The sequence below is a fragment of the Hemicordylus capensis genome, chromosome 5 (assembly GCF_027244095.1).
Source record: "Hemicordylus capensis ecotype Gifberg chromosome 5, rHemCap1.1.pri, whole genome shotgun sequence".
NCBI lineage: Eukaryota > Metazoa > Chordata > Lepidosauria > Squamata > Cordylidae > Hemicordylus > Hemicordylus capensis.
In genome coordinates this window covers 212,999,476-213,017,146 of record NC_069661.1, presented here as the reverse complement: position 1 = coordinate 213,017,146, position 17,671 = coordinate 212,999,476, and the positions used below count along the sequence as shown (strand labels likewise).

General features: G+C 44.9%; 1 protein-coding gene across 9 annotated transcripts in view; it reads right to left on the bottom strand.

Moving 5' to 3' along the window:
• Positions 1–350: 350 nt before the first annotated feature.
• LOC128327536 (cytochrome P450 2D17) overlaps positions 351–17,671 on the bottom strand; it is a 35,988-nt gene continuing 18,667 nt past the window's right edge. For 8 of the 9 annotated variants that reach the window (XM_053256429.1, XM_053256430.1, XM_053256432.1 and 5 more), the window contains 6 exons: positions 14,154–14,314; positions 13,879–14,052; positions 13,238–13,379; positions 9,781–9,968; positions 2,010–2,151; positions 351–629 (listed from right to left, as the gene is read on the bottom strand). In XM_053256429.1, coding sequence (XP_053112404.1) covers positions 451–629; positions 2,010–2,151; positions 9,781–9,968; positions 13,238–13,379; positions 13,879–14,052; positions 14,154–14,314 — 986 coding nt within the window. In that variant the 3' untranslated portion in view covers positions 351–450. Of the gene's footprint in view, positions 630–2,009; positions 2,152–9,739; positions 9,969–13,237; positions 13,380–13,878; positions 14,053–14,153; positions 14,315–17,671 lie in introns of those variants that run through there. The other variant, XM_053256433.1, reaches the window with a different exon arrangement.

Here is a 17,671-nt window from a genome sequence, read left to right as displayed (position 1 = left end):
CCAGGCCAGTAAGAACTTTAAACTACTTCTCCCCCCGCCCACTGTCACCCTTAGAAGATTTCCCCACCCCCATATTTGTCAAAGGGAATCCTCACCGGATTCCCCTTTACAAGTATAGCCCATTGAACCACTTCTAAACCATGTCTAAAATAACAGCTCAGTCTTAAATGAAAAATATAAACAGTATTCTTGAAAGCAAGCAGAGTGGGTCACCTCATATATGTGCAAAAATGCAAATGGCTTCCACCAGGCTTAGTTTTTGAATGCTTCCTTTTGAGTTTATCAAAAGCTGCAATAAGCAGCTTCCATGTTTCCATATATAAGAACAAACCTATATTCATGACACTTCCTTCAACATTCTATTACATTATTTATTTGCAAATAGACATACAAAAGTGTGAGAGATTGGAGATCTCAAAATCATAAGAAGAACTCTGCACACATCTGTTCTTATCTTGAAACAGCCTGGATCTGATAGGGATGTGGGATAAGTGTAAAAGCAAAACATCCATCCTCTCTCGGCCTGGGCTGATCTTTTGGGATAATGAAGGTGAAACGCTGAAGGAGGTTTGTGAAGAAGAGGAAAAGCTCCATCTTAGCTAGTTGTTCTCCTGGGCAGGCACGGCGACCTGGAGGAGAAGGAAGAGGAAAATGCCAAGTCAAATGTCAATCCTAGTTCATTCTACTCATAATGATTAAGATTCAAATCAATTACAGAAAGGTGCTGCTCGCACTCCATCCTAACCTTTAACTTGATAGCTGCTCCTAATTTATGCTGCTTGATTGTAATTTTTCACAATAGTGATTTTTTTAAAAATCAGAAATTGTACATTTAACAAAGCATTTGCAAAGCATATAAAAATATAAAGGCAACTCCTCTTCTTTCTGGCCACAAGAATAATCTGATTTTGAAGACACCTGAGAGTAGTAAAGTTGGAATTATAAAGGTTAGACTGGGAGGAGTTCATCAATATGAGGGATTCCCAGCAGAATTCCTATCCAGTTAGTCTAATACAGGGATTCTTAGCCTTTTTATATCTATGGATCCCTCAGAACCTCAAGTATTACACATGGACTCCATCCCATTTATATATTTTCATAAGCCTGCCCTAAAAATTAAATAAAAAATAAGTACTCAGGGTAGTTGTTTAAAAGAACTTTGTTCTGGCTCACAAGGAAGCGAATTCAATTCAGTGAGCAAAGATTTTCCATGGACCATCAGGACCTGCCCCATGAACTCCTTAGCATCCTTGGTTAAGAACCCCTGGTCTAATGGCAGCACTGAATTCTACCTCTTCAAAAAACTATTGCCTGTATACAGACCAATATATTTCCTCACACTAAGAAGATGATTTGAAGATGGGAGAATATCAAATAAGGGTGTGCACAAACCGATGTTCAAGCACCAGTTCAACACTGAATCGGTTTGGATGAGAACCAAACTGGTTTGACACCACAGGGATGGGAGCAGGGAGTGGGAGCTTTAAGAAACAGGAGAGTAGGTTCTTACCTGCTTTCCACCACCTCATGAAGTTTCCTCCTGGGGCAGCACTTGTGCCAAGTAGCTGTGTGTGGTGTCAGCATGCACATGGTGTCTGTGCATGCACGGGCGCCATTTGCGTGGTCAGCATGGTGTTGTTGCTGACCATGCAAATGGCATTCACAGACACCACGCATGCACAGACACCATGTGCATGCTGGAACCATGCATGTGCACTTGGGACAAGCACTATCCCAGCAGGAAGCTTCATGGGGCAAAGGAGAGCAGGTAATGACCTGCTTTCCTCTTTCTCAAAGCTCCTGTTCCCTTCCCCGCTCCCTGTGGCACCGAACCAGTGCTTGAACCTCAGTTTGTGCACACCCTTAAAATCAAGGTGGAGTTAACAAACATGGTCCTTTAGACTCAAATCTCCTTTCCTAGCAAAGGCAGGAGAGATAAATCATTCCCCACAAATCATGGAAAATCATTTGGAGTTAGTAGTCTTAGTTCTCCTTTTCTGTGTATTTACCTGCAGAGAAAGGCAAGAAGGCCTCTTGCTTGACAAACTGCCCATTTGTATCTAGAAATTGTTCCGGGTAAAATTCATGCGGGTTCTCCCACATGGCTTCATCTTTCAGCACAGATGACAGGTTGGTGATGATTGTGGTACCCTAAGAACAACATCACCCCACCAAAAAAAAAGCATGATTATGATGAATGACCAAACAAGAAGATTCATAGCTTCTTTTTATCCCATTTGTCGTCACCAAAAGAGGCATTGTAGGACACTTTGAATTCTTATAAAAACAGAATGGAAAATCAACATCTGTATCCAGTGCCAACTCAATCTGCATTCTAAAATAGTCAGAATCCCTTGTTTTGGAAGCTAATATTTAAACTGGAAAACATGTACACTGAGGTGGCAGGACTCCCATTGTAGCACTTTGCTTCCATTCAGTCAGAATTAGAGCAGCAGAAAAGTGCCTCATGCTGCACAGATCAGCCATTGGTCATCTAGGGCAGAGATTCTCAACGCTGGGTCCCCAGATGTTATTGGACCAACTCCCATAATCCCCAGCGAACTTTGGTTGGGAATTATGGGAGTTAAAGTCCAATAACATCTGGGGACCCAACACTGAGAATCCGTGATCTAGGGCCTACAAGCTTCATGTCTGCCAGGATACCGGAGCTTAACAAAGTTTAACTGATTTGACGCTCAATACTTTCATGCCTCCTCTAGGTACTTCCCAGATTCCAGCAGCCAGTGTGCAGCAACCTCAGTATGCTTGGTAGATCATAGCATACCCTACCAGGCTTTTTCAGTGTTGTAGAGCAGATTAAGGGGACTGAAAAACTGCATCTGCATTAGACCTTTTCATTTCCTGCTCTGTTTATATTAAAATGTCTGTGTTAAACCAACTGCCTGCCTCAAGTTCACAGTGCAAACTTGCAGGAAGCAATTGACTTAAATGGACATTTGAAGAGTCTATCTGAGTTGATTTACATCTAGGAGGTGCTAATCCTTACTTCAGTCAAATGTAAATGTGGCTGTTTACAATGCAAGCAGGCTTCAGAAGTGAGGCAGTTTGTCCAGTGGAGCTCTGTCCCTGGACTTTGGGGCCGAAGTCCAGGGCCTCCACATCCTCTGGGGGCCCCCAAAATCCTCTTTAGTCTGTCCTGGATGGTGTGGTTGCCACTGGCCTGCACTGGGCCAGGCGACTGAGTGTGATTGTGACCTGTTGCCAGGTGCTTTAGAGACCGAGGGGGGAGTGGGGAAAGAAATATGTGGGATGGGAATATGTTATGTTATGTGTTGAAATGTTTCTGCTAATGTGTATTTGTATAAATAGACCTGTTTTCTGTTCTTACATTGTTGTGAATTCAGTTGTGCCCTCAAGAACCCACGTGTTAAAAATACTGTGGACTGGGTCTCACAATCAGTGAGACCCGGTTCCTAGCGGTGAGCGGGCAGGGAGCCCCGGGCTGCCAAATCGGCCGCCCACACGATGGCTGGCTCCGAGACTGAGCCGGCGGGGGCTGGGGAGCTCGGGGGCCGCGCAGCCCCCGGAAGCCCCAATATGCCCTGCGCGAGCACGCAGGGCATACTGGGGAGACCCCCAAGCCTGGAGGTTGCTTTTAAGCCTCCCGGCCGGGGGTCTACTCACAAGTAGCCATGGCACAGAGCCGCACCGCGGCTACTCACGAGCAGATAGCCTGGGTTTGCGGAGCGCTCGATTGGGGCGGGCTACAGGAGCGAGTTAGCTGCTCCAGAACCACCGGGCTCGGCTGTGAGCCCGGTGGTTCTGACGATCACAAAAATCGGGCTAGGATTTTCTTAGCCCAATTTTTGTGATCGCAAGAATAGCCCCTGTGTGTGTCATGGTGTGTGTGTGTGGGGGGGGCTTAACTTGCAGCAGGGGGAGGCCTCCAGCAAGGGGGGGCCCTCCAAAGGCCTTTAGGTCCAGGCTCCAAAACCACCTAGGTGCATCTCTGCATTTGGCTTCGGAGACAAAACAGCTTATGTTAGCCCCAGCCAAGCCCAACCTACCCGCAATACAACAAAGGACCAGCTAACAGCCAGCAGAGGACATAATGCAGCTTCAAACAGCACAACAGTAAGTTATTCACTCTGCTTTTTATTTCTTTAGTTTGCGGGGCGGGGGTTGGCATTTAGATCTGCTCTGCTTTCCCCTTCCTCCTCCTCTAAGGGAATTACTCTCATATGATGTAGTGGCCATCCCGGTTTTGCCATCCAGCTGCATACCTGCCAACATGTCCCTATTTCCCCATTCAAGTGAATGGGGAAATAGGGACATGTTGGCAGATATGAAGATGCTTTTGGACTACAACTTCCATCATCCCCAACCACAGTGGCCCAAAGTGAGGGATGATGGAAGTTGTACTCCAAAAACAGCTGGAGAGACATAGTTGCAGCCTGGATCAAAGTGTTAGACTAGGGACCAAGGACTGGGAGACCAGAGTTCAAATCCATATTCAGCCATGAAATTCGTTGGGTGACTGACTACACCAGCCAGTCACTTATCTCTCAGCCTAACAGCCTTTTTGTGAGAAGAAGCATAACCATGTACAACACACTGGGCTCCTTAAAGGAAGAGTGGGACATACATGGGAAAATAAATAGAACTCCCTTGAGCATTATCAATCTATGTGCCTTCAGGCCCTATTTAATATTAAAAGCTTGATATAAAGGGAGTAGAGGAAGTGGCACACTGCCTTTGAGAGTTAGTTTGGTGCAGCACAGTTTGAGGCCGCTGGCTTTGTGTCAAATTTGAAGAGGAATATTAAATAAGGGATGATGTTTTAATGATTGTATGCAGGGGAATTCTGGATTACTGTTACATAGGCCCATGTCTTGGTATTTATACCTTTAATCCGACAATCTGGTAGACATGTAAATGCTGGTTTTCTTCTCCACCCCCATCCCTTCTCAACGTTTGTTAAGTATCATGTGGGGTTTGGGTGTGTGTGTGTTTGGAGGGGGGTTATTCAGGAGTTCTGGTGTTTGCTTCTTGCTTAAAATGGGCTTATATTCAGTTTTTTACATGTGATTGTGTGACTGAGACTGTATACGTATTCATGCTAAAAGCTGACCTGGAACCCCACATCCTCACTTTTAAGGGAATTCTTCTTTTTTTATGGTGTAGTGCTTAGAGCATTGTGGTCTTGGACTGGGAAGACTCAGGTTCAAACTGCTATTTAGCCATAATATAAAATTCACAGGGTGACTCTGGGCCAGTCAGCCTAATACAGGGTTGGGCATTAGCTTTGTGTGCATGAATAATTCAATACTGAACTGGTTTGCATCGAACCAGGCCGGTTTGGCAGCTTAATCACAAACCAAACCGGGGCCGGTTCAGTCCACAATCGCCAAGCCCTGTTCGATGCAAACCAGTTCAATATCGAAGGAGATCAGGCAGGAAGTTGGGGGAGCAATGAGAAAGGTTGTTTAAGGTTCTTACTGGCTCACCACCACTCATCACTCATTGCCCCCCAGTACAGCCCAGTCACTGGCTGGGTTGCTCTTTAAACAGGCCACCCATGTGGCAGTGCAGTTCCAGCCTCTGTGCATCTCCGGAAGCTGGCACCATGCCGCCACCATGCCGACAGCCTATTTAGAGAGTGATATGGTCAGCAATTGGACTGTACTTGGGGGTGGGCAGCGAGCAGCGGCGAACCAGTAAGAAGCTTAAACAACCTTTCTCACTGCTCCCCCCACCCCACCCTTTGGGGATGTTAGACCCTTGGTGAGGTAATTCTTATGCTTTTCTTTCTAAGTAATATGTATTTGCCTACTTGTCTAAGAAAGAATTTGAATAAGTTACTGAGATTACAACTGATGTTTAAAGGGAAACTGCCTCTGAACATGGAGGCTTTATATAGGCATCATGAAGTTGGTTTGAATTTGGATGGGTGACTATATGTGAGTGCTGTAAAAATATTCCCCTTAGGGGATGGGGCCATAGCTCAGTGGAAGAACATCTGTATGCTTGCATGCAGAAGGTCCCAGGTTCACTCCCTGGCTGACAGCATCTCCAGGGAGGGTAGGGAACAACTTCTATTTGAAGTACCCTGAAGAGTTGCTGCTAGTCAGAGTAGACACTGAGGAAGGTGAACCAATGGTCTGACTCAGTGTAAGGCAGTTTCCAGGCCACTAAGGCCAGTATGTGGTGAATAACCACACAGGTTTCAAGCTCTGAAGGATTAGGAAGCTATCTTTGACTTCTTGCAATAGAACCCCCAGAATTATTGCATCTATTTAAGTGGGGTGTGTGGCTGTTGGGGTGGCTGTTGCTATGGGGCATGCCTGTCAGAGTTAGTGTGGCTATGGCGGCTGCCTGCTGTTCCGGAAGCAGAGGGATTTGTGGGGGGATATGATATTGTACAGTGATGGTTATGTGGAAGTGGGGAGAGAATTTAAAGAAAGGAACTTACTGCTGTACAGTGTGTCCTTTAGGTAATAATACAACTTTGGGAGTCTTTTGGCACAAAGTAAAGTAAAGTTGTGCCATCAAGTCGGTGTCGACTCCTGGCGACCACAGAGCCAGGTGGAGGGGTTTACCACTGCCATCTCCCATGCAGTATGAGATGATGCCTTTCAGCACCTTCCTATATCACTGCTGCCCGATATAGGTGTTTCCCATAGTCTGGGAAACATACCAGTGGGGATTTGAACCAGCAACTTCTCACTCCCTAGGCAAGTTACTTCCCACTGCGCCATTAGGTGGCCTTTTTGCACATAAAAGGCACTAAATTGTCATGTGATAGGCCAAATTTGGAAGAAGAGAAACTGGGAGGTTATTGGTGGCCACTTGGGGAGAGACATTTATAGCATTATGGCTCTTTCTAAAGCCCTCTAAGGGACTTTCACAATGAAATTGTGGGCCCATTTTAGAAAGCAGCCCTAAAGGCCCACTATGTCAGTGTGGGAGCATGTCTGATGGTGGATTTGCAAACTTCCATATGCACTCAACTTCTACCTGCAATATGCCACGTGTAGCTAGAAGTGAAATATTTTGGTGCTAACCGACTAGACCACAACTGTTCCAACACTTTTCAGTAGATGCGTGGGATTTTATAAACTGGCTGAAACATACAAGTTTCCCTCAAAATGATCAAAGCCCAAAATAGTAGGGTTGTGCATTTTGTATTTTTTCTGTTTCGATTTGTACCAAATCCGAATCAATCCCATTTTGTATTTTGTCTGAAATTAAGCCTTCCAAATCACCCCAGTTTTGTTTTGTATCCGAATTAATCTGAATCTGAATCTGAATTAATTCAGATTTTAAAATGGGCCATGTGGTCAAAAGAGTGGGTGGGGTTTATAGTGTCCAATGAGTGGAAGCTACCACAAAAATTTCAAAGGAATTGGGCAAACTGCTGATTTTTGGTTGTTGTTTTTTTGAAGTTTTTCGGATTTTCTCCATAGGGTATAATGGAGGTTTCGGGAAAAGTATAGCTTCACACGAGGTGGGGGGAAGGGGTGGCCCAGAGTGGAGTGTGGTTGGTGGTAGTGCCCAGTTGGTGCAAGGAAGCTACCACAACTTTTTAAGAGGAATTTGGCAATGGGCTGATTTTTAAAGAATTAATGAAGTTACGTGTCTTTCAGATTTTCCTTGTAGGGTATAATGGAGGTTTATGCAGTCCCATAACTCCACTTGAGGGGCACTGGGGTGGCCCAGAGCAAGTGGCGGTGTAGTGCACATAGGTTGCCACCCACCCACATGGATTGCCAACCCATGAAGTACAGGGTTTTGTTGTTCTAGAGGTGTTCTGAGAGTAGATTCTCTAATAGCATATGAGAGTAGATTCATGGTTTCTTATTAAAAATATCATTTGCTACCAGAGAATCTAAACGGAACACCTCAGAAACAATAAAGCCCAGTACCCCAATGGGTTAGCAATCCAGGGGGTTGGTTGGCACCCTCTGTGCACTACACCACCACTTGCTTCGGGACGTCCTAGTGCCCCCCAGGTGGAGTTATGGGGCTGCTGAAATCTCCATTATTCCCTATGGGGGAAAATGGGGAAAATGGGGAAAAATCTTAAAGATGCATAAACCTCAAAAATTCCTATGAAATCAGCCCTTTGCCCTATTTGTAATCTGGGTGCACCACCCTTGGGGCACTGCCAGCCAACCCACTGTTTTGCCCCTGAAGCCCCACATAAACAAGTTGAAAGAGTGAAGAGAATGATGAACAACAACACTTAATTTTTTGGCACAGTTATTTGAGAATTTTGCAGCGGGTGGGAGCCTGTCCTGTGGCACTAGCACAGCAGCACAACCCATTTGTGGATTCAAGCAATCTTTCAATAAAAACACTCCCTCCCCTTGGAACAGTGACCACAGGTCATTTGAGATAGCAAAATAGACCAATGAGCCAGCGTGGTGTAGTGGTTACAGTGCTGGACTAGGACCGGGGAGACCCGAGTTCAAATCCCCATTCCGTCATGATACTTGCTAGGTGAATCTGGGCCAGTCACTTCTCTCAGCCTAACCTACTTCACAGGGTTGTTGTGAGGAGAAACCTAAGTATGTAGTACACCGCTCTGGGCTCCTTGCCATTTTCGGGCACAAAATGTTTTGTACCCAAATCGAAATGCACAAGCCTACAAAATAGTCAGAGCCCATGGAAACTGGAGAGAGTTTCATAAACTTTCCCCTGCTAACTGGGCAAAGAGGCACCTTTTACCATGATGATTCTCTTTATTTATCAGGGGGAGAGTAACTGGCCCTATCCACCCCCAGCACAGTACTTCCAGTGACTGTTGCTGGTGTGTGTCTTATGTTTATTTTTAGAATGTGAGCCCTTTGGGGACAGGGAGCCATGTTATTTGTTTGTTATTTCTCTTTGTAAACTAACCTGAGCCATTTTTGGAAGGGCGGTGTAGAAATCAAATTATTAATAATAATAATAATAATAATTGCCGCCTTTGTAAAGAAGCAGATGAAACAGTGGACCACCTAATCAGCTGTAGTAAAAAGATCGCACAGACTGACTACAAACAAAGGCATGACAAGGTAGCAAGGATGACACACTGGAACATCTGCAAAAAATACAAGCTACCTGTAGCCAAACATTGGTGGGATCATAAAATTGAAAAAGTTGAAGAAAATGAAGATGTAAAAATATTATGGGACTTCCGACTACAAACAGACAGACTACAAATCTGCCACACAATACACCAGATATAACTGTAGTCGAGAAGAAAGAAAAACAAGTCAAAATAATCGACATAGCAATACCAGGGGATAGCAGAATAGAAGAAAAAGAAATAGAAAAAATCACCAAATACAAAGATCTACAAATTGAAATTGAAAGGCTGTGGCCTAAAAAGACCAAAATAATCCCAGTGGTCATTGGCGCCCTGGGTGCAGTTCCAAAAGACCTTGAAGAGCACCTCAACACCATAGGGGCCACAGAAATAGCCATCAGCCAATTACAAAAAGCAGCTTTACTGGGAACAGCCTATATTCTGCGACGATATCTATAACAACTGACAGTAAAATTCTGGCATCCCAGGTCCTTGCGAAGGACTCGATGTCTGGATAAAACAAACCAGTCAATAACACCTGTCTGACTGTGTAAACAAGAAATAATAAACTTCAGGGAGATTCTGATCAGACCTTAAAAGCCCACTCTTGAATATGTTCAATATTAAATCACAAGGATGCAGCATGTTTTAAGCAGCACGTTTTAAGAGCATTTCTTATGGTCACCTTGTGGTATTTTAAACTACCTGTTCCACTTCACTACATCTCCTCTCTAGTCCCAGTATACCTTTGGGATAAAGTAGCCTTGCAATTCTGTATCTCGGTATGTCATATGGGGTATACCCGTTGGAACAATATCCCCAAACCGTTGGATCTCATGGATCACAGCACGAGTATAAGGCATGTTTGGCTGGTCCTCCATTTGGGGTGACCTGTACTTGCCGATCACCTCATCAATTTCTTCTTGGACTTTACCTGGAAAAGAAGGCCTTACAGTGATGGGAGGGATGCAACAAATCAGAAGGTCTACATTTTATTTGGGGCAAAAAAAAAAATGTAAGATTTGCCTCATGTTATATCTTTGCTTGCTAGGATGTTGTCGTTCCACTTTTTGTGGTAGTATTTACGAAGAACTCTGTTATGAATCAAAGACAACAATTATATTAAGACAGGATTTACAATGGTTTATTAACAGTCTTTAGATCAAACACTGAGTTCTGCGTGCGTTTTTCAGATCTGCTGAAGCGTTGCCTTAGCTAGACCCCTTTTCTCTGATATGCTAGCTAGTTCTCCATTGTTTTAAACATCCACATCAGCTATTCTTCTGCAACCAAGTTCTTCCTTGTACTGTACAGTGTCTTTATTTGTGCAATCTTCAGTTTGTGTAATCTTCAGTCTTTATTTGTGTAATCTTAATTTTGTGTCTTTATTTGTGTAATCTTGTGTAATGTGTCAGTCTTTATTTGTGTAATCTTCCCCCAGTGGAAAATTTTATGTACTTAAATCATTGATTACAAAGGGACAAAAGTATGGTCTCTAAATAACTAAAAACAGGATTCCGTTAAAACCAGATTTTAAAGTTAAAATGTTAAAAACCCACCAGATTTTTACTCTGTAGGTAAAACACTAAAAGGCCTCTCTTAAAAGGCCTATCTGGCAAAAGACACTCCTAAACACTGCTGCCATCTGTGCCTCCAAGGACAGTGCTGGGTCCAGGAGTATTCCCAAGCTGTGAACTTTGTCTTTCAGCAAGAGAGTGGCCCCATCCAAGTTCAGGCTTACCTCACCACTCAGATAATCAGTTTTATCAACTCAAAGCACTTCTGTAGTATCTGGATTCAGTTTCAGTTTGTTTGCCCTCCTTCAATCCAGAACAGTCTCCAAACAACAGTTATGAACACCCACCACCTCCCTGATATATGCTGACATAAATAATAGGTGGGGCTGGATGGCACCAGCATATTGATGACACTGCAGCCCATTCCCATGAAAGACCTCTCCCAGCAGTTTCTTGTAGATGTTAAAATGCTTGGGGGACAGAATGGCTTCCTGTGGCATCTCATAGGCCGAAGACCAAGGAGTGGAGCAGGTATCACCTTCTGAGTACAATGCTCCAAGTAAGACCAGAGCCACTGTATAACCATGCCTCAAGTCTCAGCCCAAAGAGTTGACCCAGAAGGAAACCATGGTTGATGTTATTGAAAGCTACTGAGAGGTCCTGGAGAATAAGAGTCACGCTCTTTATCCCTTGGCATAGCTCATCCACCAGGACAACCAAGGCAATTTCCATCCCATATGTAGGCCGGAAATGAGAAAAAGTCTAAGTAATCAGATTCATCCAGGGCCACCTGGAGCCGAGATGACGCTGCACACTCCAATACCATGTCCAAAAAAAGGGAGGTTAGAAAATAGTTGAAAGTTGTTTAAATCCTCTGGATCCAGTGAATTTTTTTTAAAGAGTAGCCTAATGACCACTTCTTTCAGCCGGGGGACAGTGCCACCTGATCCAGGGAGGCATTTACCATCTCAGCCACCCATTGAAACATTCCCTCCCTTGCTGCCTTCACCAGCTGTGAGGGGCAAGGGATCCAGCACACATGTGGTAGGCCTCAGCCTTCCAAGCAGCCTGTCCACCTCAGTCAACACAGTCGGAAACATATCCAGTCTAATAAGACTAGATGGTGCATTGGTAACATTCAGTTCTGGTTCTGCAAAAACCTTAGCATATATTAGGAGCCCTTGTTTAGGAGCTCCTATACTACTAAATAAAGCTCCACTGGACAACAGTGAGAAGATGCAATGATGGTGGAGAAGTAAGATTTCTTTGTTGCCATCACTCCATAGAGTAGACCCTAACACAGGTTCTAGCCTGTGTTTGGTCATATTCGTTCTGAGTTTTCCACCTGCACAACTCAAGTCATCAATCAGCCTGCTTCATCATCCACAACTCTCCTGTATACCAGGGGGTCACTTGGCCTTGGCAGGTCAGGAGTGGACACCTAGGTGTAACTGTGTCTGTCATAGGAACATAGGAAGCTGCCGTATACTAAGTCAGACCATTGGTCTACCTGGCTCAATATTGTCTACAAAGACTGGCAGCAGCTTCTCCAAGGTTGCAGGCAGGAATCTCTCTCAGCCCTATCTTGGAGATGCCAGGGAGAGAACTTGGAATGGTATCCATCCCCTAAGGGGAATATCTTACAGTGCTCACATGTGGTCTCCCATTCAAATGCAACCAGGGTGGACCCTGCTTAGCTAGGGGGACAAGTCATGATTGCTACCACAAGACCAGCTCTCTTCTCCTCGCCAGACCCATCTCCTCATACCAAAAAGGGATCAGGGCACTTATAGGATAGTCCACTCTCTCAGCAGGAAAATCCCCCAGAGCCATCAGGAATCCATCAGGATCCACAAGCCTCTGGAGGCGGACAATCCTAATGGCCTCCCACCCTTGTGGAGTTGGGGTCCAATCTTCACCAGAGAGTGACCCATCCATTACAACAGTATTAAAGCCCCCCAGACTATCCAGAGAGCACTACTGCCCACTGATAATGCAAAGACCAAATCAAGTGTATGATCTGGCACATGTGTGGGACTGAAATCATTTACGACAAACCTATGGTCATAATGGAGGACATGAAGTCCCAAGCTGAGCCAGACAAGGCGGTCTCAGCATAGATATTGAAGCTCCTAAGGCAGCCTTAGGGTCCTCAATGCCACATCTGTGAGCACCTCAAGCAGCTTGGGCAAGAGGATTGTTAGGCAGAGAGGAGGAGGAAGTACGCTAACAGAATCCCAACTTTGTCTCGTGATCCCAGCACTGCATACAGGCACTCAAAATGATCAGAAGGGATTCAGAGGAACCAACATTATTTTACACACACACACACACACACACACACACACACACACACACACACACACACACCTAAACTCATAAAACCACAAAAGAAATAATATAAATATAATCCCAATGAATAAAAAAGGCATAGTTTTCAAAGTTGTATGAAGCTTACTTAAAGGCTTAGTAAAAGGAAGGCTTTACAGTGGCCCCTAAAGGCCTCGACTGCCAGGCTACAGTGGGCTTTCTGAGGGGAAGAATTACCAAGTACCAAGGCCAATGTAGATAAGGCTTGTCTTTGCACCCTCATCCATTTTATATAACAGGTAGAAGATCTTAATGAACAGGAAAGATGATATACAGATAGAGTGTCCCCAAACCAATCACCACTAATAGTACTCACTCTGGACATTGGGATGGAGGATCATGTGGAGCAGCCCCCAGCGCAGGGTAGTAGTGGTCGTCTCTGTGCCAGCGGCAAACAGGTCTCCAATTACCAAAGAGAGGTTCCTGTCATTGAAACTACTGCTTATGTCATCCTTTCTCTGAGGACAAAGAATATAGGTTGTCAGGAATATCCTGAGGCCTGAACTCCACATTACTGATATCACAGGGCTGCTGTCTAAAACAGTCTCCCTAATGAAGGTACACTCGATAAGACATCATCAGGTTGTAAATTTCTCACTCCTACCACCTGGAGCCAATTAAGTGGAGTGGAGATAAAGGCAGCATGTCACATTGTGTCCCTGAACATTATAAAGGTAACATTACAGGGGTGCCATTTTCAACCTAAGGCAGCTTTTTAAATATAGGAGTCAGATGATTTCATAGTACAGTGATTACTGTGACTCAAGTGCCCAGTACAACAGCTGTCATAAGATTTTAGTTTTGTCCACAAATGAAATGTGGCAACTTCTCTTACATTAGAACATGCAAAGCAATATGGAAAAGAAATCAGCAGGTTGGGGTTTATCACTAACATTTCATAATTCAAACCCCAGATAACATTTCATAATTCAAACCCCAGAATAAAACACATCTTACCTTCTCAATTTCTTCTAAAAATGCATCAGTGATGTCTCTCTTAAATGAAGAATTCCAGGTTTCTCTGTGCGCTTTCACAAATTCCTCTAAATAGTGAAATAAATCTTTTTGATGTTGAAACACTTGATCCACCACTCCAGGAATGTGCAGCAAAAAGGGCGTCACATGAAGGAACTGATGCCACAGTGGAAAAGAAAAGAAAAACAAGTTATTCAGAATGTAGAAGCTATAGTTACTCAAATATCACCATCCTGGTCAAACCACACTGTCAATACCTGAGGCAAGAATCCAGCTTCTTCTTTAATAGCATTTGCTAGCAGATGAAGCAACCTCTTAAATTTCTGATCCCTATAGTCAAAACGATTGCCAAAAGTGAGGGAGCAGATCACATTGCTCACAGCATTGTTTATAAGATAGTGAGGGTCAAATGGACAATCTGGAAGGAATAGCACAGGAAAAATTGCTGTTAGGACACATCCCCCTACCCTCATCAGCACTCACCAATTGTTTTAATCTGTACTGAATAACCCCTTCGAACTCCACAGGACTTTGTTGATGGTAAATCTTCCAAAAACCCAACCAACGTATGTCTGGCAGATTACAGTCTCAAAATTAAACTCTCAGATATTTTGGTCTATTTAATACATAAATAATAGATCAACTTTAAAATGCAAGTTCTAAAGGAGATGCCACTGATAAGGATTCAGAATCTCTGAGAAGCAGATGAGGCACTGTGATAGTAGAAACAATCTGTGTGAAGTTATTCAAGACTAGATCATAATTGGTCAGGTGTACTTTAATATGAATAACTAGTAGCTTTACTACTAGTTTAGTACTAACTAAAGTTAGTAGTACTCTTTAGTACTTTAACTTTAGCGGTTGCTTGACAGTTCCTCTCGTCCCTGCCAACCAGCATCCAGAGCAAGAGGGTGTTCTCCACGGTGATGTGGAGACATCCCGTTGCACACGCATGGATGCTGACATGGTGGAGTGGCTGGTCTTCCTGAAGGCCAACCTCCCCCTGCTGGGCTATCCCAAGCTGGCCATGGAAGGTGAGTGACTCATAGTCACCCCCACCCACTGCAATACCACTGGCAGCTTGCCCCACCCTGGCCTAACCCAAACCCAGATGTGTCACAGTCTGTCCATGAGTGCTGCTGACACATGCAGACACCACCGCCATGGCCAATGATGAGATGATGGCCTGGTACCTTAACCCATGTGTCAGGCTGTCAGCTGGGGCCCAGCACCAATATAAGGCCATGGTGTTATCCAGACACAGGCAGGTAGGGATGTATGCTTACACCGGAGAAGAAGATATGACTTCTTCTCATGGTAAGAATCTAGAAGCCGTTTTTCTTGTCAGACCATTGGTCCATCTGGCCATGACTATTCTGTCCTCTGTAGCAGGCAGGATGGAAAGAGGAAGGTTTAATTTTGTGGTTTTCAATATGCTTGCTGTGCTATTGCTTGCTGTTAAATATCTGGTTTTGCTGGATCTCAGATTGACAAAGGCAGAACTTGGGTGCCTGCCTGCCTTCCTTGAGTTGTGGTTTGGTCTGTTTGTGAAATGGTGTTGTGGCAAGAAATGGACAGTAGCAACTCTCTGTGTAATATTTCTTGGTGATCATTGTGATGAGCTCCATGCCAGGCCTTAAGACAAACCTTTGTTTCACTCATTGCTTTGGTCTGCTCTGCAATCTGCATTCTGCATCCTGCATTGCAAGATATACACAAAATGTGGCTGAAGATGGTGTTCTAGTTGAATTTATGGGTATGCTTGTTGACTGCTACGGGTGCTGCTGTGGTGAGGATGGCATCATAATTGTGTGTGAGAGAGCAACTTCTGCCAATGATGTTACTGCAGCACAGGCAGTGTAGCTGGTAGTGGATTCTAGGCCAGTGATTCTTTTTTGGCCATTTCTGGACTGTGTGTTTGGCAAAATGTGGGTTTTTTAATGTTGGGAGGGCCTGTGTGTACTTCTGTTCTGCAGTGTTTTTCAAGGGAGGGTTGCAAAACGTATGCACTCTGCTTGTTTCGGCCACAGGGAACAATGGGGAACTCAAAACACCCCATTGTTTCCCATGGGAAGTTCCTAGGGACACCAAAATGGGTTGAGTGCTAGGACATGATGGGTGATACTTACCTCCCAACCTACAAAAGAAACAGGCAAGTGCATTTAACATTTTAGTTAGAATGTTTTTAACATTCTAGGTAAACCTCCATAGGATCCGGGGGGGTGGGCGGATTGGGTAAGTTTTTTTAAAACAACCTTTAAATTGCCCACTTGCCCGTTTCTTTTGTGAGTTGGGTGGTAGGTAGCACGCATCATGCCCTACCACCCAACCCACTTTGGTGTTCCTAGAATCTATCCATGGGGAACAATGGGGTGATTTGAGTTCCCCATTGTTCCCTATGGCTGAATTACTCGAATCGATTTGAGTTGATTTGTTGAAGCAGCCTGCAATGGCCGCTGTTTCAGTGACTCAATTTGAGTATTTTGCTATTTGATTCAAGCTCAAATCGAATAGTACTTGAGCTTGATCTCATCTCTATCAGTTATATCATTCCATCAAAAGGTACATTACTGGATATACCGGAGAACCAGAACTTCGACAACTTGTCAAATGTCTAGAAGAGGAAATGATCCCAGGAAGATGCAGGTGCTTGAAAAACTCTACTCAGAAAACAAGGAAGGAGTTTATGGCATGAGCAAACCTGGCCCTTCAGCTTTGTTGAAGTACAACTCCCATCACCCCCAGGCACAATTTATTATATCTAGGGAAGATGGGAGTTGTTCAGAAACATCTGGAGGCTTTTCACACAGAGCTTTTATTGTGAATCCACTCCTGATTGGAATGTGCCAACATCCCTGTGGGCTATCGGGGACCAGGACTGACAGGACTTTTATTTTCCCCGAATGGAGGCTGCGAATTCTGGCTTAGCTCAAAGTATGTCCAGTTTTTAAAAATCCTGTTGTTTCAGAGACTTTTGAAAAATAACCTGGGGCTTCTGTTATGCGCCGCAGTTTTCACAGTTATGTTTGTGTTGGTCATGCCAGTAAATCCGTGTTTTTCAAAACGCAATGAAGGGGATTTTGACAGCTGTTCGGGGTATGGTCTGCTCTAAGTGATTTGCAATTGCACGTGCTGGGTGGGGGTGGTGGTGGTTGCCAACACAACACTGAGTTGGCAAAAATCGGAACAGGAACTGGGGGGTGGAATGGGGGCATGGCCACCTAGGGGGCGTTTTTTTGTTTTGTTTTTAAAGCCACTACTGAGCAGCAGCAGCGGAGTGGGATAGCGGCGAGAGCAGCTCTCCCGCCTCCCAAATGATGAAGGGAAGCTGCTCTGGGGCATGGCCAGGGTGGCTGGGTTTGGCGGCACACTGGCAAGTGGCGTGACGGGGCAGCGGCAGACTGACTTGGAGTTTCTAGAGCACTCACGGCCAGGGCCACTGAATGTCCAGGAGGGAGGGAGGGTGAAGAGCTCCCATCTTCGGCCCTGTCCGCCTCCAAATGAGGCATACGGGCTAATTTCAGGCTTCAGGAGCCTGAAATCAGGTCATCTGCCTCATACAGAGGCAGACAGGGCTGAGGAAGGGAGCTCTTCGCCCTCCCTCCCTTCTGGCTGCTTCCTCCAGACAGTCAGTGGCCGGCAGGGGTGAGTGATCTAGAGACTCCTATGGGTCAGTCCCTCCGCCGTTGCCCTGTTGTGCCACTTGCCAGCATGCCGCCCGCCCCAGCCAGCCCTTTCCCAGAGCAGCTTCCCTTCATCTTTCAGGAGGCAGCAG